This window comes from Pavona decussata, unplaced genomic scaffold, assembly GCF_977016875.1.
Source record: "Pavona decussata unplaced genomic scaffold, jaPavDecu1.1 SCAFFOLD_375, whole genome shotgun sequence".
Classification (NCBI taxonomy): domain Eukaryota; kingdom Metazoa; phylum Cnidaria; class Anthozoa; order Scleractinia; family Agariciidae; genus Pavona; species Pavona decussata.
The window spans coordinates 386245-407374 of NW_028145750.1; the positions used below are offsets into that span (position 1 = coordinate 386245).

Sequence of the window (21130 nt, forward strand, 5' to 3'; positions counted from 1 at the left end):
AAAATAGAAAGCAATGTATGGCGGGGTTTTTTTTGTTTGTTTGTTTTTGTTTTTTGTTTTTTCGGGGTTTTACTTATTTTTTTTTTTTTTCTTTTTCAAATTTAAGCTTTTTTATCTCTGAAAAATGCATGGTTACTTCCAATTTTCTTTTTGGATACCAAGAGCACTTGCTAAGTTTTGCTTTCTCCGTGTAGCTTTAAACCGCGCAAACATATCCCTGTATTAGAAGACACCACCCATAGGAAAACCGAGTATCTCTGGATGCGCAGAACGTATGCGTAGTAACAAAAGTAGGCACTGTCCTTAAGGTGGGGGTTCACTTGAAAGCCGTTTTCACGCCGCTTAAAATCGGTCAAATGGCAATGTCTTGTTTGCATTTCAAGCAATACAAAAACCCTCCATTCATAACACAAATCAATGATTTGGGGTGTTTTATGAATTTTTGGGTGATTTTTAGGTATATTTGGAAGGAAATAATTTTTCTTCAAGGATTGGTAAAATTAAAAGAAATAAGAAATGTTGAAGATTTAGTGAAGTTTTAAAATTAGAATTTGTAGTTAATAATTAATAGACGGATACCAAGTTAGTCCACTAGCAACCTGGGGTGCTCTTGTATGGTTATCGACTGTCTGTTAGTGTTCCAAAAATCATTTTCTTTTTTCTATCCATTCTTAAAACCTCTTCAAATTTCACTAAAATTCAGGTAGAGCCCCACCTTAATTCTTTCAACATACCGCGTTTTGAGCATTTTTTTTCTCGGTTATGGCAAAACCGAACTAAAAAAACTAAAGCCGGCGACACACCTGGCGATTTTATATGCCGATCGCCGCGATCGGCGAAAATCGCCAGGTGTGCCCGGTGTAGCAATTGCGATTTTCGCCGGTAGCCGCAATCGGCGTATAAAATACAGTTAATTCTCTCATAGCGACCACTTCTCGTAAGCGACCACCTCTCGTAAGCGACCACTTTGTAAACAACCGTTTTGTTTCTCAGTTAAACACTGTTTCAAGAGCTCTCTCTTAAGCGACCACCAATCACATTTCCTAAGGGACCGCGACCACTTTTTAGGCCAGAAAATTGACATTTTCTTTTGTTTTCAATTTCTGGTAAGCGACCACCCAACATAATCACGTATGATCGTTACTAAATCATTACTAATATGACACTACCCCGGACTGCTGAAAGTTTACAAGCAGGGAAGATGGCTATAATTAGATCTGTAGATAAACGGGAATTGTTACAGTGATCTGTTCCACAATGATATACAATCAGAAGAATTAATAGATGTGAAAAAATCAAATAAATTAGTTCCTATTTGCCTAATTTTAGCTGCTAAGGTAATATTTTTTATGTAATTAATTAATAAATCCAATATTAGGCTTCTTTTGTTGATCTTTCCCGTAAGCGACCCCCAAGGGTGGTCGCTTACGATAGAGTTGACTTAAATTCGCTGGCATTCGCCAAGTGTGCCTGTTCCCGCGATTTCCTACGCTCATCGCTGCGAATCGCCAGTAAAGTCAACCAATCAGGTTGGGCGATTATATCACACGACTTAGCTTTTCAAAACGCCCCTCCAGACCCCTCGATGGAGCCCGGGAACAAGGTTGAAGTGCCACATCAAGCCGATATGCGAAAAAAATCGCTAGGTGTGTCCGCATCAATCGGTGAGGAAAATCGCTGGCAATCAAATTCGCTGCAATCGGCGTATAAAATCGCCAGGTGTGTTGCCGGCTAAAGACCCTCGAAATGGTTTGTGTAAAAATAGAATCGAATTTTATATGTTAGATGGAGTGCTCCTGACGGCGGTAACAGGGTAGGATAAGTAAATGGCATTGTCACGTCACACGTTCCCAGAGGCTGCGTTCCTTTTGGTCAGCACCAAGCAAGCAAGACCTCTGCTCCACAGCGGTCAAATGAGTGCGCATGCGTATGATTTAAGCACTTCCGGTCGACCTCTGTTCATCCAATAGAACGCTGTACAAATCCAACAACCATTGTTTAAAATAGTATTCTATTCACATACATTAGGGGTATCGAATGGTCTTTGCGAGCACGAGCAGTTGACAAATTTTAGTCGCGAGCAGCGAGCACTTTAAAAAATACAGATGGCGAACAGCGAACACTTCGAGTATTTCATAAATTTTCCGCTGGCCGGAATATAGGATACGTTGTTTTGCGCCAAGTAACAGCAAATAATCTGGCTGACACTTCCAAAACAGAACAATAGTTACAGACTGAACTCAGTTGAAGAAAGACTGAAGCCAGAGGTAAGGATGCCGTTTCAACCTTTTTGTTTTAACCATATCATAACTGATTTATCGTTTATAGGATTAACGAAATTTCCAGCAATCGAGTATATGTGAACGAGAATGCGAGCATGCGAGCAGTTGCAAAAATGTTGCGAGCACGAGCAAGCGAGCACCCGTGTAATTTTTGCGAGCAATTCGAGCAGAGGCCAAATTTTGCGAGCACTTTTAAACTGAATGAGACCATTTGATACCCCTTACATTCATATTCATGCTCAGTTCTAATAAGGTATGGGAAAAAAGATTGATCAGCGGACTAAGCCAAGCTGTCCCAGCTTGGCTTAGGAAGAGTTCAAGATACGACTCACGCGATTTTTGGACGGGACTGGGTGGGCCGTCCACCTCTTCGCGGCTCCGCTGAAAAACTGAGCAAGAATGATTTATTTTCGCGCCAAACCAGAATTTATTATCGGTAATTATGTAATCGCACGTGAGACCGCTAGACTAGCCATGAAAGAACCCATTATTGAATTATTTTAACCTTGCATATCATTATGAGTGTTGTGAATAATAACCTACATGCTAACAGCTAACGAGACTGTTATATTTCGGTACCACATGCATAATGTCCAAAAGGATACTGCAACTGAACGTACAGATCTTGATATACCGATAAAACTCGAATGAATTTGTTGAATTAATTTTTGCTCTCTAGTTTTTTTTTTTGTTTTTTTTTTTCGTTCATTGGGCAATGATTAGATTTGCATTTGAAGGGAAAGAATACTGAAAGAACTTCCCCGGGGAGAAATACATTTTTTGGCTATTTGTTTAAAATCCCGGGGGAAGGCCGCTACATGCAGTGTATGTCACGTCCTGCTGAAAGAACCATTGAGCAATAATTCCGATATAAATGCGCCTTATATTCCTTGCTAATTTCACAGTTCCACTTGTTGCACAGCAATACATTTGACGTTTCAGGGAGTGTCTCGGTTGAAGGTTAGTTGCATCAACGTTGATTCTTATTTAGTTAACGTTGGTGTTTCCATTGCTTTATAAAACATAAGCCGGTACGTAGTAACTAAAATTGCAGATTACAATTTGCTCCCTGTCCTGTACACGATGACGTTTCACAGGCTTTGGTCGCACGTTTCGCATGTGCCAAAGGCGCGTTTACACGACAGAAAAGGAGGAACGGCTCGGATAGGAACAAGAACCGGTCCAATGATTTTTAGCCGTTTACGCGAAAAATATCAGGGAACGGCTCCGATAAAAAGAGGCACCGGTCCCCAAATGTTGGTGGAACGGTAAGGGCTGTTTACACGACAACATTTTAGGGACCGGACATGATTGAGCCCGCATGAATCAGTAGATCAGTGTATTTCGTTTAAAGCGCTCATGCTCGTGGTAAATGGCGTTTTTGTCTCTTGGCGACCTCGCAGCCTCTAAGGAGCTTTGGATGGTTTGCGACCTAAATATATTCAACAACATGTCAATTTCTTCATCAGCCCAAATGTCCTTTTGAGTCGCTTTTATTCTCGATTTCGTCTTCTGCCCCTTTTCTTGATTGTCCGCCATTGTCACAAGGAAGTGAAGCCGAATACGCATGCATACAAGGGCAAATGACTGGGAACTAATAGTGCTGGCTCGCAACAAATCAAGTGTTCTACTTTTTGTCCGAACCGTTCTATTTTTTTTCTGTCGTGTAAACGGGCCTTTAGTTTCATCTCTTTCCTTGCCAATTAATCAAACTTTTCAGTTGTACTAGTTTATCTGAACTTCGAAAAAAATTATATATTCGCTGACTTCTACCTTTTTCGCAAGATCTCCGTAAATTTACTGAATGCTTTCCACGTGGTTTTGCGAACCGGGTGCGACCAAAGACATATTTGTTGTTCTACCACAGACTACCAAAAGCGTTTTTGTACGAGTATGTATGGCGTTAAAATTCCATCGAAAATTAGATAACGTTCCCTCGAAAACCACATAAATGACACTGAAGTCTGAAAAAGCTCACCTGATCTGTTTTGCGGTGTTTTCATGGCTTATCGGAGCTCTCGAAAGCCGTGAAGTTCATGTAACATTGACAATTATTTACTTATATTTACATATATTAGGATAGGCCAACTATATTTTACTGTAATTCAGAATATTCAGTAATATTCAGTGTAACATGCACACTAAGGGCCAGTTATTTAAACAGGGTCTAACTTGGCCCCGGCGGGACCTCCAAATCTGTTTATGAGTGGTTTATTTTAAGTAGATAAATAGTTTCTAGTCTGGGATGCAAGCCTTCTTGTTACCGTCGGCAGTAGACAATATTTAGATTTGATTGTTGACAAAATTGATAATGGCTTCAAACGTGGTTTTGTTAAACACCGTCTAAACTGTCTTTTAAAAACTGACCCTATAAGTTTTGAGCGGTTTATCTCTCAGCGACTGATACGCGTGCAACATGTTGTACTAAGGTATTGAGAAGGTTACAAAACTTGATGCAAAATTTGAACCATGCTTTGAGGAGAGCACTTCGAAAACCTCACTAAAATTCGCTTAAAACTCAGCACACGTTAAGCTGCCTCATCCTGTGCCAAAAAGGATAATTTGCGGGCCTTTCTGAGCAAGTCATTCACGGAGAAGTTCATTTATTGAGACGCAGGCCATCGTTGAAAAAAAGTTGAATTCGAACCAATCGCAACGATAAGCCCTGCCGAAGTTCCTCTCAAGCGGAGAGTTATGGTGACACATCACTCAACGGTTCCACTGATGTGGTCGATGAAAAAAACACTTCATTACCTCAGCCAAATTAAGTTGAGTTTCTTTTCCAGGGCTTCTTCTGGTTCTACATAATTTAGGACAAGGTGATAAATCCCCTCAATACAGGCTTTGAAGGGCCAATCATATTAGGCCACAGCACGGATCAACATCGATGGCTTTTGAAAAGAACATATTATCATTTATTGTAATTTGCATCTTGTGCACACACTTCCACACAGGGGTTTGCACTATCAGAAATCATCAAGAGTGATGCTGATATATTTAAACGGTTACGGTGTAAGGTAACAAGGCCAACTTGAAATTAGGCGAACTCTTACCATCCTATGTGGGTGTTATTACAAATATGCGAAGGGATATTCTGGATTTTCCAAGAAATAATTAGTCAAATTATCCACCCCAAGAACAAGTGTTATTGTTTGTTTGTTTGTTTGTTTGTTTATTTCACCACACACGTTATAAAAAAGCAAAATAGGAATACAAAAAATAGAGATATTACAGAGAAAATGGCGAGGAAGCCTTAGGAGAAACCATAGGGCTTATAGAACAAAGGCTTCCTCATTACAGAGTTGTTACATATAATGTTTGAAGACTGTGAGATGGTTGATACAATTATAGTTGAAACGAATAGATTGAAAACGATCAATAAACATTTGAGAAAAAATAGCAAGCAAGGTCAAAATAGAGATACAGATTTAGTAGTTGCTGTAGAGATATTGTTTAAGGCTAGAGTTAAAGAAGGAAAGAGATACTAAGTTATAAATGTTCGGTGAATCACAATGGTGACGTCCGAGGTGCCTATACTTATGCCCACAATTATGTGCCTATCAGTTAAAAACTTCAACATCCCCCCCCCCCCCCCGCCACTCACTGGGTATTTGAAGTTTTGAAAATTGGTTTGTTCAAATTCCCGCCCCGCGAGGCGAAATAGCCACTCAAATGCCATAACTTAGCACCGAATGTGATGATTCACAAAAGCAGATGTTCCAATTTTTGGAATACACTATTTGGAAACTAGTTCATCTACATTAAATCAAATTTTCCATAAATACCTTCAAAAACACTGGAATGTTTTTGGAGACCCTTTCTGATGAGCCAATTGCTTGTAAAAGGGACATTTCCGCCTTGAATCAGGAACCTTGTGTATTCCGCCTGACAAGAAGGAAGGTGTCGGCTTGACGGCTTCAGGTTCAAATTCCCCACCCCATCCTCTGGTAGGCCTTTTGCGCCACATATCCTACTCCCGGGGCACGAAAAATTGTCAAATACCCGGGGTATGCCTGGGTGGACGGGGAAGGTTATTATTTTCAAAACGTACCCCACCACTTACAAAATTACTGTAAAATTCATTTGATTTCTGTTCCTTGCAGATCAGGCTGTTATTTTCTTTCTACCCATCCACGAAAATGACGGAAGAACTTACGAAACTGAAAGCTGCTTTTGCTGCAAAAGGAGGCTACGGGGCGGCACAATTGGTTAGGTAAGTTTCAAGGTTTGCTGTTGAAATAGATAAAAAGTGACATGACCTTGTTTTGACTGAGCCCCTGTTTCTCCTGCTATCAAACCTCCCATCAAAAGAGGTGATTCTAGCTGTTGAGTCTGTGGAGGAGTCAACCTTCATTGTGACCATTCCAATGAAAGCAATCGAGTAGAACATCCCTGTGGTGTTTTACAATATTTTTTGGAGTGTCTTTATAGTGCTGGCTATGTAGATAGCTAGGTAGCAATGTGAAGTATCGTTTTGATCATTCCAACATTCAAATTAACTTATTTTTTAGTTGTCATTCAAGTTAATTGTGGTGCTGGTTCTTCGACGTTTTCAAATGCTTTGTTTTGTTTCGAGCCTTGTCAGTAAACGTTGTTGGTGTCACTCTTCGCCCACAAGGTATCTCTAATTCTGAAAAAAAAAAAAAAAAAAAAAAAAAAAAGACGGAGGGGTAGGGATCAGATTCACCCTTTTTTCTCCAACTCCACTATAGGTAGGAGACCAGAAAAACACAAACTTGAATAGGGTCTCGAGATGTCGATGAATTATTTGCAGAAAATCAACGCTAACAAACTTCAGTTGTATGTTATTGGCCGGGGTTTAAGAATGGCCGGAAAGAGTAATACCTGTAATAATTAATTTATATTTTATCCGTAACGGTATGTGTGCTTATTTAACTTAGCGCCGGGTTCAATCTATCCTTAATTTTTTCGAATGACATATGGAACAAATTTGCTCAAAGGTTTCTTACAAAGAGCGATGAGCGCGGTGACTGGGACGGAGTCGTAAACTTGGATGAATTCACCAAAGGATTGAAAAGGATAAGAGTTAACATGACAGATGAGGTGAGTAGATTTGTAGTTAACGCATAGTTCTATCTAACATTAGTCTAGCTCCACGTTTATTTTTTGCAGAAAATGTAACCTGATTCCCAAACGAACCAAGGTCGCTTGCTCTCGCCATCTCCTCCGCCACTGTAGTTTTTAATGTCAAACAGTCTGTTGAGGGCTAGTTTGATTTTGCTCAAAGGCACTGAGTGGCGCATACGATGTAACGTCTATTATCTCGTATGCGAAGCTATTCATTTCGTTGTAAGAATGTTTCAAGTGGATTGACTAGTATTACAAACTTGTAAGGGGCGGATGTAGAAATATATAGCCAAATAAAGTAATTAACCTGAAAATTTAATCGAGCAGCTTTTAATAAGGCAATTAATCATATTTTGTTAGTCACTCTTTCTCTGTTGTTCATCTCTTGAATCCCTATTTAAATTGACACAGGAAGATCGAAGCTCTGTTTTCTAGTCCGAGCCGGAACATTTCTAAATGGGTGCGATTATTTTTATTTATACAATTTTGTTGATAAAACTGTTTTTTTTTTTTTCAGGAAGTTAAACAGTTGTTTAACACAATTGACAAAGACAACTCAGGTGGCATAAGTATTGAGGAACTCCTTTCAAGTTTTAGGGTAAGACAGCGAACCGTTAGACAGATCTCAAAGGTGTTCGATTTGTGTTTTTCAAAAGTGTTTGCTTTGTTAATTTGCAGGCTGGGAAGTAGCCAAGGCCAAAATAAACTCAAGAGGGCGACATTGGGCTAATCCACATTTATATTTATGAACGGAATAAAGTCACAGGATAAATCTAAGTTATTTTTGTGAACAATGCAACTTTTGTCGGCAAAAATCATTTCAGTTTTTGTTACGGTTCAAATAATATTATGATTTGACTCTAGACGAATTAGACTTTTCACAAGACAGAGAAAGGAACATAACTCCCCTGTGATCGTCATGTTTGCAGTCGGAAACAAATTCTGTGCATTGAGGCTAGGTCATCCTTATCTATCCTCTGTGGTCGAAGGGTGAATTTTATTGGGAGAATTTGACTTCAGAAATCCTTGAAACACTTGACATATTTCGTTGGCAAAATCTTCACTGAAGTTATCCGTTTGACTACTAACGCCGCTTGGGTATTTTTTGTTGCTCATATTCTTTTCAAATCCCCTCGTTGCCTGTTTGTAGGATCCTTTAACTAAGGACGCTTTGAAAATCGTCGAGAAAGCCTTCAGCAAGTTTGATATAACAGGAGATGGAGTTGTCAAGGCTGAGGATTTGAAAAAGTAAGTGGATTGAGCTCGTGCGTAGTCAATGAGAAACTCATCATGAACTGAGATTATGAGGCCATTCCGAGTATGAACACCAAGTAACAGTACTACCGTAAAGTACAGTACTACTTCAGTCAATAAAAAAAATGTCATTCTCGTCGCCCACCCGCTAAGGCCAGCCCACAATTCATCTGGAGATCACGGATAGCTTGTGTACAGCCCCCCCCCCCCTCCCCTCCTGAAAAATCGAGGAGAGAGACGATTTTTTTGGAGGGGAGTGGGGGGGGGCTCTTCACACAGGCTAGATCACGAAGCGCACACGAGCAGCTCCAAAGCTATGGAACAATCTGCCCGGAAGGGGGAGGGGGTGGCAGCTTCCTATACATCTAAAATGAAATTGTAGCGATGCTCTCACAACTTGCAAAGCAATCACAGATGTTTCTGTAAGCGGATTCATGTGTTGCGCATCTAAAATATACGTTGTTAACTCAAAGCGAAATACTGTAGCGAAATCTTATTAAAACTAATTGCGGCCGAAGGGAAATTTAGTACTGCATGTCTTCGCCTCATTTACGGATTTATTGAATTTTGCAATTTCATTTCACTTAACGTAATTTTTATGTACTGTTTGTTGCTTGTGTAAAGAAATTGCGCCAACATTTCCTCACAGCCCCTGCATTAATTATCTATACAGTCTTTGTTCAAAGGAAACTCAACAGCAGGGATAACAATAGAGCGCCTTTGGGATTAATACGCTTTGCTGGTCGAAGTTTTGATATTTTTTGTGAGTCCATATGGACTCCAAAGCTGCTGTATAAATATCTTCTAAGTCCGATAACAAATTATTTTACTGGGATTGTTATGAAGCTCGGAGCGTAGACTGCGACCAGTCCGCGTGGAAGAAAGCAAAAAAAAAAAAAAATAAAATAAATAAATAAAATAAAATAAAATACTGAGCAAGCACGCTGCGTTCTTCTCCGCGGATTTTCGAACAAAAGGGACACTGCTCGCAGTCTACTCGGAGCGCCCCGATGCCCTGAGCATAGAGCATAAAATCTTCGTACAAATCGCTGCCATTTGTATTTTGCCGTTTCTGAAAGTGAACTGAAAGACATTTAAAAGATTAGAGGGAGCGGAATACAAAGAGCCAAACGACAAAGAAACGAAATCAATATTTTCCTTGTTTTATTTAAAAGTCCGTTGGCCACATTGTCAGTGGACCGCTGTTCAAGTTGTGAGAGCATCGCCTCTCAGTCCCAGGCCCTGCTTCTATCCGCCCCTACTAGGGAGGCCCAACTATAGTTCGTGATAGTTTGGTTAACTTAGTTATATATAGAGTTTTTACTTTATTAGTCCATTATTTCATATCTCTGAATAACTGAATGATCATCGCAGATATATACGCAACTTAAGCAATTGCGAAAAAGGACGCCTGAAACAAACTCAGTCTTGAAAGGGATTCGAGCCCATAACCTCCGCTTTTCCGGTTTAGTGCTCTACCAATTGATCTATCAAGCCAACTAGGAGCTTGTCATTTTGTGAATTCGTAATATACCCGTGAAGGTGATTTCGGGGTGACATAAAAAAAACTCTGGCAGTTGTATTTAAAGCAGAGTCAAGTGAGACGTTTGGGACACATGTATAGTAAATGGACGGTCATTTCTCTACGGAGGACTAATGTCAGGTACATTTGCAGGAGAAAAGATAAGAGGGCCGATTTCGCGGAGGACTACTTGGCAAGCTTTGATGGCAGTGACCCATCTGAAGGAGTAAGTTTTGTTTAAACCTAATTCGAGATCGGGTAATATAACGTGAGCTTATTTGGAAATTTTGAATTAACAGAGACAACTCATCTGATCAACTGCAATTAAAACAATGAACCAATCAGAAACAGAAGTAAAAACAAGGCAGGAGCCGGGTCCAATTGCGGGTAAAATCACGGTGTTTTAATCCTTTTCTTGTGATGCGTTTTGCCCTTTGATTATATTACATAATGTACGTTAATAACAATCGTCGATCCAGATTTTTAATTAGTGCGTCAATTACACTAAGATCATTGGGCGATACTTCAAGAAATGCTTAGACAAGGTTTGTGCAAGCACGTTTACCCCTGATAGCCTTTCAAGGTAGCGTCTCTTTTGAGTTGGTCGAGAATCATTCAGTTGATTTAGATGAACGCAGACTTGCTTCTGGAATTTTTTGCACCGGGCCTTGAGCTACTTCTACCGTTAGAGTTCGTTTGAATAATCGCCATATTTCTTTACTGGGGTTAGTTTGGATGTAGGCCACACACTCTCTACATTCGCCAAAAACGGGGCTTAACAATGAGTGAGTCAGTGAAGCCCCTATTCGCGAAAGCCGCGATGATTTAATGACCTATCTCACATACAATTTTGTCAAATAATCTGATATTAAAATAGGAAACTGTGGCAGTTGGCGTACGAGCTAGCCCACTGTGTTTTAAAAAAGTCATAATTGTTTTAAGATCTACAAAAATTACACGCTTGAAAATTGTGCATGGAAAAGCCCCTTTACAGGGATGACAATAAGATATGAGTGCACAAACTGTAGGATGTTAAGGGTTACAATATTTTGCGTAAAAGCTATTCTTTTAAGGCTCTTGCTGTATAATGATGTCCTTCATTAAAAATTAGTGAGACGAGACTCGCAAACACATTCTATCGAGACGGATATTACGTGTAATAGCATGAGATTTATATGGCTTCAGTAAACTTGAAACCTCAAGACAATGTCTCAAGAGAACCCCAGTAATGCGTATCCAAGAATTAACTGTGTATGTAGTGCTGTCATCCAATAACAAAGAACAACTGCGACCCTACCCTACCAGACCTTGTGCATAAATTCTTAAGCAAATACTAAACATGTTGAAAGACTCGTTTAATTTCCTTTTCAGCCTGTAGAAGTAACTAAACAAGAATTCATTGAGTATTACACCGCGGTGAGAGCTGCCATGTCGAGTGACAAGGATTTCATTGAAAAGATGGAAAGTGAATGGGATGTCAGTCTAAATGAATGAACTTTTCCTTTTTGAGAATTGTTACTACTCTTTAAAGGGAGGAAATAAAAAGTAAAATGTAAAACAATGCAAACTGTTTTTTTGTTTTTTCTTCGTTTTCTTTGTAAAAAAAGAAACTATGCCAAGTTGGCCTTGTCCTTTCATTAAGCACGTCCCATATAGAGTACCTGGAAACAAATCCTTGTATTTAGTTGCCCAGAACAAGAGATCATGATGTCAGATAACAACTACGCTCTAGTACAGTTACACATTATGCAAGAGCTTATTACAATACTCTTTGGCTTTAGCAGTCCCACTCCCTCACAAGTTGATGTCCTCGGAATACGAGGTTCTGACAGTAACAAGAGCTGTTGAGCATTACTTGTAAAGAGGACAAAGGAAATATGTACAAATATTCCCACGCAACGTCTTTCACTACTTGAGGAGGGGGGAGAGGGGGCTATGTTCCAAAGGAAAAGGAGAGAAGAGGGGCTTGCTCGTGTTTAACAAGGAACATGTCTAATTTTTCTATATTAGAAGATAAAGATCATTATGAAGTCCTGTAATGTGTTTGGCTTCAATACCGAGCTTAAGATCCGACGACGGCGTGTGTCTATGACGGCGGGCGGAAGTGAAAAAAGTTGCCAAATAACTTCCGGACAGCCGTCGTGAAAAGTTTCCCGCCGTAGCGGGGTTGTTTACAACGCCAAAATGCCGAGTTTGCCTTCGCGTCTAAAACGTGAGTAAAATAATCCCATTTTAGGTCTTATTCGGCAAAATTCTTCGATGCTTTCGATAGTTAAAGATTTTTCAATCTTAGTGGATCGTTTCATTTGAGTATTTCATGAAGAGAAAAAGATTTTAAAGGACTAATCTCCGTTTAATTTTGTCGATGTTGGCGGGCTGTCCGCAATGACCACATGGAAAGCCGCTGTGGCTCTGTCACGAAGCCGCCAATTGCAAACCAGTAAGTTATCCTTTTTTCTTGATGTACTGTTAGGAATATGTATTAAAGTCAATCATTAAATACCCTGTTTGAATTCTGTTGTGTTGTAGCTAAATTAGACGAGTCGTCCTTCATCGAAATAACGAGTCAACATGCAACATTAATCTCGGCTCAGTTTGTTGACAACACAAAATCGAGCTAGTTTTGATCCAGATCCATCCGACAGTTTTGAATTAACAAGGAAAAAGGCGAGTCCGAGAATAGAAATCATCGCTGAACCAAGTTTTGGTCTATGCAGCATTTAATGAAGAAGATACAATATTTCAACTATATTCCAAAGTCATAATCATGTCGTGGCCCGGACGTGATTTATATGGCCCTGGAATGGTGCAATGATTTCTATTCTCGGAATCGCCTTTTTAAACGAATTGTTATATTTACAAGTTTGTTTTAAATCTGGTTTGGAATTGTCTGTACGCATATTTACACTTTGTCTTGTTACCTGCATTGAAAATATGTAATTTTAAATGGCAGAATCTTTATGGAATGGGTAGAAGAAAAAGAAAAATCTGGATTTTTCGACTTATTTTAATCGTACAAGTGAAGAAATCCGCCCTCTGAAATTTCTCCGTCGTCGAAGCTTTCAAGGAGAGGGCCACGAGCCGATCTAATCGAAGCTATAACTACAATAAAAATTATTGAACCCTTTCTTCAACTCGCAGCCGTCGTCGGTTTCTTAAGGGTTACTTTTCACGCCTTACGACGTCGGCCTCTCCCCAGTTTTCCACGGTCATAGCTGCCGTCGCAGACACCAGCCGTCGTCGGATCTTAAGCTCCCTATTATTTATTTCATAGAATATGTTAAAAAAAAGTATATGAACAGAGTACGTTTGAAAACTATCCTACTAAAAAATCATTTGCTAGAACGAATGTCATGCACTAACGAACAATGACTCTCGGGGGGAGGGGGGTTCTCGGAATTTTTGGTGGGGGTGAGCGGCTCGGTTCTCCGAAACCTTACCCTATTTCAAACCAAATGATTAAATTTCCCGGTATCCTTTTTCTGGTCTCTAAAGTTCATACCCATTTTTAGACTTGGTTTCTAGAAGCCATATCCATTTCTTTAAAATCCATACCTGTTTTCAGACTTTTAGAATGCGGAATCGCGCTTTACGAGACGTGCACTGCAGCCTAATGCAATGCGAAAGGCAACGTTTGAAAACATCTTTACTTACAACTTAACCGCGTTACCTTTTATACTTAAGGAAGAAGGTCCTAACCTTTATTTTACGATCAACTGTTATCAAGCCCGCGAAGAACAAGCCAACGCACGAAAGAAAACGTGGTTTGATCGTGTTCTCGTCAGTTTCCTTCGGTTCTTTACAACAGAGCAAAGCACAGTCTTGGCTTCAGCTTTCTGTATTCAGTTATAGCTGCACTTAGACTGGCAGAGAAATCTGCTTTAATAGCCCATGAATTTAAGAGGTTTCATTGCGACGTTGTTGCTGGCTTCGCGCGTTTTGATTTATTGACGTCATGAATGAGTGCTGATTGCGTCAAATTTGTAGCACGAACAAAACGTGCGCGCGCCAAATGCGATGCTCTATACGAACTGTGGATAAATTATTTGGTTGTAGGTTTATTAGTTTTCTGGAATTTAACGCAATAATATTCTATATCTGGTTATCCCAGAAACAAAAGCATCGAAAAGCAGCAACAAAACAAGAAAAAGAAGGCACTTCGTACGTTTTGAAGACACGCGCGCGCTACAACAGGCTTCGTAGGTGATTCCCGCGAAATAAAAAGTTATCGTAAAAATTTTCTCAAATTTTCTGTGATTTTTCACTACTATGTACTATTTCGAGAAATGAAGCAAAAAAGATAGGTCACCGTGTCCGCGAAGTAGCTACGATCCACTCAATTTACCCCATAATCGCTTGTAATATTTGCTTCCAAAAATGAGTTTATTTGATCAGTTATTGCCATGCCTGGTGGTAACAGAAGTTACAAAGATAAAGCACAACTTAGAAAAACATTAGAATGCATGAAGCTTAATCGGCAACTAAAGGTGAATTTCTTGGTAGGGAAGCAACATATAAATCAGTATCGACCCAAAACATTTCTTCCGTGCGAGTTCTCAGTATCACTATTTTATCCCCACGAGTGGTGGGCAAGCTCCTATTTGTGGCGACAACTCATTTTTCTATCGCAAATTTTTCTAAAAAAAATTTCTAGCAAAAAGAGGATAATAACTAAGTCAAAAATAACGAGATAAAAAGATAGTTTAGCATGAAAGGCCAGAATGGTTTTGCACTATTCCCACTTATGTATTAATTTTTTGCAAGAAAACATAAACGCGAATCTCACGTTTATAAACGCGATTCTAAATCTCTCTGTTATCTACATACGTACACAAACCCATCGAAGAAATGGATGCTAAGTGTAATAAAACTAGAAAAATTAGATAGCCTTGATCGGGGCAAACAAGCACACACGACGTCGGAACAAAGCGTGAATAGAGTTTGAAATTTAAAGCTTGTTCCCTCTGCGGTCCGCTCGATGAAATGAAAACTTTTCAGCGCAATCAAATGACATTTCACTTTACTTAAAAGAGCAAAAACTTCGGTAAATGTCTGACAATCAGAAAACCAAGAAAACAGGGGTTAAAAAGCCTGGCGACCACCCGAAATTTGGATGCGGAAATTGTGAAATCCGCAATTATCGCCCTTAATAAACGAAGTGGTTCTTCGTTCCAAGCCATCGAAAAGTACATCAAGGAAAATTCGAAAGTGGAAGAGACAACACGGCAGCACATCAAATTAGCTCTTAAACGAGGCGAGGCAAACAGTCAATTCATTCACACAAAAGGCGTGGGACCTAGGAGATCCTTCACAAGGTCAACAAGAAAGAGGGCAAGAAAACGACGAAGAAAGCATTCCCGGCAAAGAAAAAGCCCCCGCTGAGGCGAAACAAAAAAAAAAAGCGACTAAAAGAGGTCCTGCGAAGGAAAAGTCCGCGGCTAAACCCGCGAAGAAAGAGAATAAATCCAGCACGAAACAGACGACTACAGCCTCCAAAAACAGAAAAGACAAGAAACCCTTAGTTAAGAAGACGAAGGAAACTAAAGCCACTGTTAGAAAGCCGGCGTCAAAGAAGGTCAAGAAATGCTAGCAAGAAGTAAAACAGCCTCGGTTTAACAAAACAAACGGCTCCATAAGTAGCGACCAAATAAATAAAAGCAATGGCCAAGCGAAAATGAACTGAAAAATTACAATTCTCGTATATGATTCGCCGTTGGTCGTTTCATTTTTGACTTAACTCCACCTAAACTAGTTAACCTTAATAAACAGCGAATTTGACTGTGTTAATACGACGTTGATAGGATATACGGAAAAAGCGATGAAATACGTAGAAAATTGGTATTTAGCCGGACGAGCTGTGGGTGAGTTGGCACGTACATGGGCGAAATGTCTCGTTACCCGTGTAAATCACGAGAAAATGTTTATGGGAACTTTGTACCGAATTTATAGAGTCACGCTTTGCTTTTTGTTCTTATTTTTGTGTCTCTTCTATGTAAACCTCTTGACTTGCACCGAGCAAAAAAGCCATAAGGGGAAAGGGAAAATTACATGACCATTTAACTGATAAAATGCACTTAATTTTAAACTGGAACGATTTTTATTTTAATGCCAGAACAAAACAGACGCTCAGCGGAGGTTGACTCGCTGCATTTTCGAAAACCGAAGAATAAAGTGATTAGTTTAACTGACAAAAATAATATACACTGAAAGACCATAGGTGATTTCAGTCATTAAACAAGAGCGCAAACTGGTGCTCTCTTTTTTATCATTGTCTCTCTTTTCGTAAACGTTAAAGAACAAATTTAAGTCTCTTCATACAACAACGCTTTGGAGTTTCCATTCATGACCTAATGTACTACGTTCATTCTTAACCACTATTAGACACTGATTCAAATACCTTGATATTAATGGAATGAGTTACAAGTTAAATGACGTCATTGTTGTGTCATTAATGACGTCACTTATTTTGCATTGTTGGGTATATGAAGTTGTGCCAGACATAAAAATGTTTCTGGAAACGATATATTATTTTCTTATATTTTTCTTATATTTTCAGGGATCAATTTTACACATAAATGAAAAAACAATATCAAGTAGTTAATTTAGCAAAACTTCGGCAAACGTTTGGTGAGCTTATCATTCCTCAAAGTCCTACTCGTGTTTGGTCCAAGTCCCCAAGTCCCCATCGCTGCTACCATAACCAACATACAAGTCATATTTACTCGTCTTAATCATCAACACTTAGGTACTTTTCAATGGTAGCAGCGCAGATTTAGCAGCGTGTTGCGACATAATTTCAGGGACAACCGTGTATCGTGCTACAGTTGTTCGAAGTCTCAAAACTATGCTCTAACTCTCTGTTGGTTAAAGAAATGACTTCTATAGAGTAACTGCAAAATGCCACAGAGCGTGAAGATCTGAGTTTACACAAAAGAAGACCTTCAGAGAGCGCCAACGATGACTGAGCGACAAAGAGGGGCTTACGACATATTACAGAGGGGAATTCTGCACGGTTACCAGATAAAAGAATTTTAGTCTTAAGGCAACATACAAGCTGAACTCAAAAACCAGACAAAACAATGATAACACGGATGTTAAAATGAGCCTCCTTACACATGAGTTCTGTAGCTCAAAAGGTTATCGAAATACGTGCGAAAAATTTAACGAACAGTGAAATTAAAAGTCCCATGCTTTATATTATAAGACATGATAATAGTGGTCATAAATTGAAGCCTACTTATGGAATAGCCCATCTACAATTGAATTAAAAGAAATTGGGAAACTGTTGTTCAATAAGGCAAACAAATTTGGCATCAATGTTCCAGATTTGCACGAAAAAAACCTGATACGAGAAATTTCAAGGGTTTTTGAGGAGCTACAGTTTGTTTGTTATCAGCCGACAACAAAGTACTGATACAACCCTACACGATGGAAATGCCCGTTCTTGAAAACTTTCGCCGCGCCATTTCGCTCGCCCCCGACTGACCGAGGATTAATTCGTTATTCACACAAAATAGTGCATGTACGTGTCGGTAGTTTAAAAACATGGTTCGTTTTTGTTTTAAATAGCTTTACCCCACCTTTTTAAGTACTTTTAAAGTGTTTTACACTGAAACTACATTCGTAGAGTCCATGTCATATATAGGATCGAAAATATCAAACTGACATATTTGGGAAGGCTGTTTGCTTCATTGCTAACAATGGAAAATATCGAGAACATATTAATAAAGATTATAACTAATATAATTTAACTATGTTACAAATCGAAAGGAAATCAACTAATGAAGTTACAAACTTAAAGTAAAGGTTTAAGAGTGATAAAATTTATTTATATACCTTAGTTAAATCTACAGTCCAGGGCCCAGTTGCTCAAGACCCGATTAGGCTAAGCCTGGGTTAACTTGAAGTTCGATTCAAGTTTAATTACTAGTCATTACAGATTCATCCAAAAGATTTTTTGTACCTCTTTTTCCACTTAGACTTTAACCTCCGTTAATTTTTAATCTGGAATTAACATTATTGGCTTTCGAACAACTGGGGTCAGTTCATCAACAAAACAAAACTAACTGAAACTTTTCTTGAGCGCAAGCATCAAGAAAATTGCAATAAAATAGACCGAGAGTTTTTACCCTTGTTAGTTTCCACATTGTGAACAAAACCTCCTTTTTGCAGCGAAAAATCTGGCCTCCGATCGACGGACCACCGGGCTATATGAAAATATACTCGAGCGTTATGAAAAATTCGATGACTTTGGTGAACTCACCAGTCCTCACTAGACGTTAGTTATAAGTATTTTTAAATGGGAGCACGGGAAATTATCTAGGTATCTCTTGTTTTTCTTTTGAATATTGGCGACGTTTTGCCTGGAACGTTTAATAAAAGCAAAAGAGGAGATCCTCTCTTGATAATAGAGAATTCCACCGTTGAATTAGTACTATTACCTTGAGAATATGAATTTGAAAACGAAAAAATTTGATTGTTCCAAGAAAACAAAAATTTCGTCCCCGGGTGGGCTTGAACCACCAACCTTTCGGTTAACAGCCGAACGCGCTAACCGATTGCGCCACGGAGACTTCCTTGGCTTTGAACGTGAACTTTTTTAAGTTTTTTTTTCACTAACTTATTTGTCTAATTATCTAAGATATATTTATTAACGTCAAATTACGTTCATTATGTTTATTCCATAGGGGGTATGTCCTTTATAGGCTGGAGGAAAAAAACTGTTAGTTTTTAGAGCCTGGTTGTTTGAGTATTAAATGCTGATATATCTGAAATATATTTATGAAAGGTTTAAGTTTGGGGTTGCACCTCGTATGGGTATCATATCACGTTCGCGCTTACCCTCTTGATCTTTCTTTTCATATTTCTTTCTCTCAAATTTATAGTTTGTTGTTAATTAATTAATTAATGACCAATACAGCTGATAAATTAAGTTCAAAAAACTTATTTGAAAAGAAAAAAAACTTGGTTGAATCTAATCCTCAACAAAGCAAAACTAACTAAAATTTTTGTAATGAGCGCAAGCATTGTCATTGCTCTAAAACAAATAAACATACAATATTTACTTTTGTAAATTGCCACCTTGTGACCAAAAAACTTCCTTTTGTAGCAAAATAACTGGCCGCCAATCGACGGCCAACCGGGCCACATACCAGTGTTATCAAAATTGGAGGACTGAAATACTTTGCTAATCAGTCCTTACTAGGCATTGTTGAGTAAATTATTGTTTACCGGGAATACAGGAAATTATCTAAAGCCGCCGTTACACGTTGAAACTTTTAGCTGAAACTTGTGTTTAATGGCACTGCGAAACAAGTTTCAGCAGGCGTTGCGCCGTGTAACATGGTGGGTTTCGTGAAATTTTTTCGAACTTCCGTTGCGAGACAAGTTTCACGAAAAGTAGAACCGCTTTCTACTTTTTCAACGCCTCGCTACGGTGGCAGTGGTGAAAAACAAAAAACAAAAAAACAAGAGTTTCACCGTGTAACACCACTGCGTGAAACTTGTTTCGCAGCGCCTCTGCACACAAGTTTCAGCTAAAAGTTTCAACGTGTAACGGCGGCTTAAGTATCTCTCGGTTTGTGTATTGAGTACCGACGACTTTTTCCCTGCTTTTAATATGATTTTCTGTGAAATACTATCAATTATTTCATAAAAATTAAGGTTATTTGGTATGGAAGTGAAGTACCCAATAAAAATATATCCGTACTGCGGGTGAAACAATTAATAAACTTGAGACCTTCGCAGTTACGCAGGCAAATTAAGTACCTGCGTAGAGAAAGTAAAAAAAAAACCCAAATCCAGCCTGAATTTGTTTTCAGAATTCCACTTCCATCTCTTCAGCTTAAGAATGCATAAGATGCCAGCTCCCACTTAGCTTGAGAGCTCCGACGCTTGGTAGAGCTCTGCACTAGTATCGCAGAGGTCATGGGTTCGATTCCTCTTTAAGAGAGTCACGTTCAAGATTGGACATTATCTTCGAGTATTCGTTACTTTCGGAGGGTCGCTACTTTCCGGATTTCAGTACTGACAACCTAAAATTTTTTACTGATTCCTTTGAGAATTTGACGAAATTTAGCATGGCTGCTTTTTTCACGAATACGAACCAGAACATTTAGACCGTTATCTAACCATCTTCGCATTGTGACTATAACTGGCGTTTTTAGATGATGTTGGGTTACTGTGCCGACTGGTTTTGGTCTCTCCCTTTTCGTGAGTGCATGCGTTCTTTCTTACTTATTAAAATATGGCAAACAAAGAAAAAGAAGAGGATAGGTTTGTGAAGTCGAGTCGGTATTTCTGGTATCACAGTGCTTCAATGCCTAACCGATCAGTGGTGTACTTTCGCTGAATTACTGGTGACGAGTTTTCTTGTTTCAAGTGTTCCAATGCTAGTTTGAAAGTTAGTTTGACGCGGATTTACTCTTCCGCAATCGAACATTCTTAAACCATTTTATTCAAAGAGAATTTTCACGGTTTAGCGAAGTAACAGCCGCATGTTGGGTGTAATGCATCATACAATTTCAATATTCTGATTAAATGCAGGAAATAAGCAGGCGAATTTTGTTGCTTCTTCGATGCTACAATGGTTGCCTTTTCTAATGGAAAAATACAAAAAAAAAATAATTATAAGAATTAGAATAAAAAAATAAAAACAAAATAAAATAAACGACGAGTCCTGATTGGTTAGAAGACGCCCTTTCGTAAATTACTTTTAGAGTCACCAACAAAGGAACTGATTTCTCGATATAAACTTCAGTGTGGGTTTTGCCATGACGGACAGTCGTTTTGTAGATGTAAAAACAAATGTCATTACGAAAGAGACTAAGGACATAATTATTCCTTGGGGGTATCCCCTAGAAAAGACGGCAATTTTCTCAAAGCCATTCGGGCACGTTCGTAAGTTTGAATTTCGTGGACGTCTTTGTCTGTTCATCCCACAGTATACCGGTACCTGTTTTATAAATATATATTAACAATTCGG

General features: G+C 39.0%; 1 protein-coding gene and 1 non-coding gene across 3 annotated transcripts; one reads left to right on the plus strand and one right to left on the minus strand.

Annotated features, from left to right (window-relative positions):
• The first annotated feature begins 3119 nt into the window (after positions 1–3119).
• LOC146452246 (crustacean calcium-binding protein 23-like) lies at positions 3120–11707 on the plus strand. Of its 2 annotated transcripts, XM_085098077.1 has the most exons (7): positions 3120–3242; positions 6386–6495; positions 7244–7346; positions 7888–7968; positions 8521–8618; positions 10300–10372; positions 11518–11707. In XM_085098077.1, exons 2-7 carry the CDS (start codon positions 6422–6424, stop codon positions 11638–11640), a joined length of 552 nt encoding a protein of 183 aa, XP_084954203.1. In that variant the 5' UTR covers positions 3120–3242; positions 6386–6421; the 3' UTR covers positions 11641–11707. The 2 variants fall into 2 exon arrangements, with proteins under 2 accessions (XP_084954203.1, XP_084954204.1); XM_085098078.1 differs by lacking the exon at positions 7888–7968.
• Positions 11708–18645: 6938 nt separating this feature from the next.
• On the minus strand, positions 18646–18719 carry Trnan-guu (transfer RNA asparagine (anticodon GUU)). Its single transcript has one exon. It is a non-coding gene; the product is annotated as a tRNA-Asn (tRNA).
• Between the last annotated feature and the right edge of the window lie 2411 nt (positions 18720–21130).

Coding starts and splice junctions, on each gene's coding strand:
- LOC146452246 (XM_085098077.1), top strand. CDS start 6,422: ATGACGGAAGAACTTACGAAACTGAAAGCTGCTTTTGCTGCAAAAGGA. Junction 6,496..7,243: donor GGGGCGGCACAATTGGTTAG/GTAAGTTTCAAG, acceptor ATTTGCTCAAAG/GTTTCTTACAAAGAGCGATG. Junction 7,969..8,520: donor AACTCCTTTCAAGTTTTAGG/GTAAGACAGCGA, acceptor GCCTGTTTGTAG/GATCCTTTAACTAAGGACGC.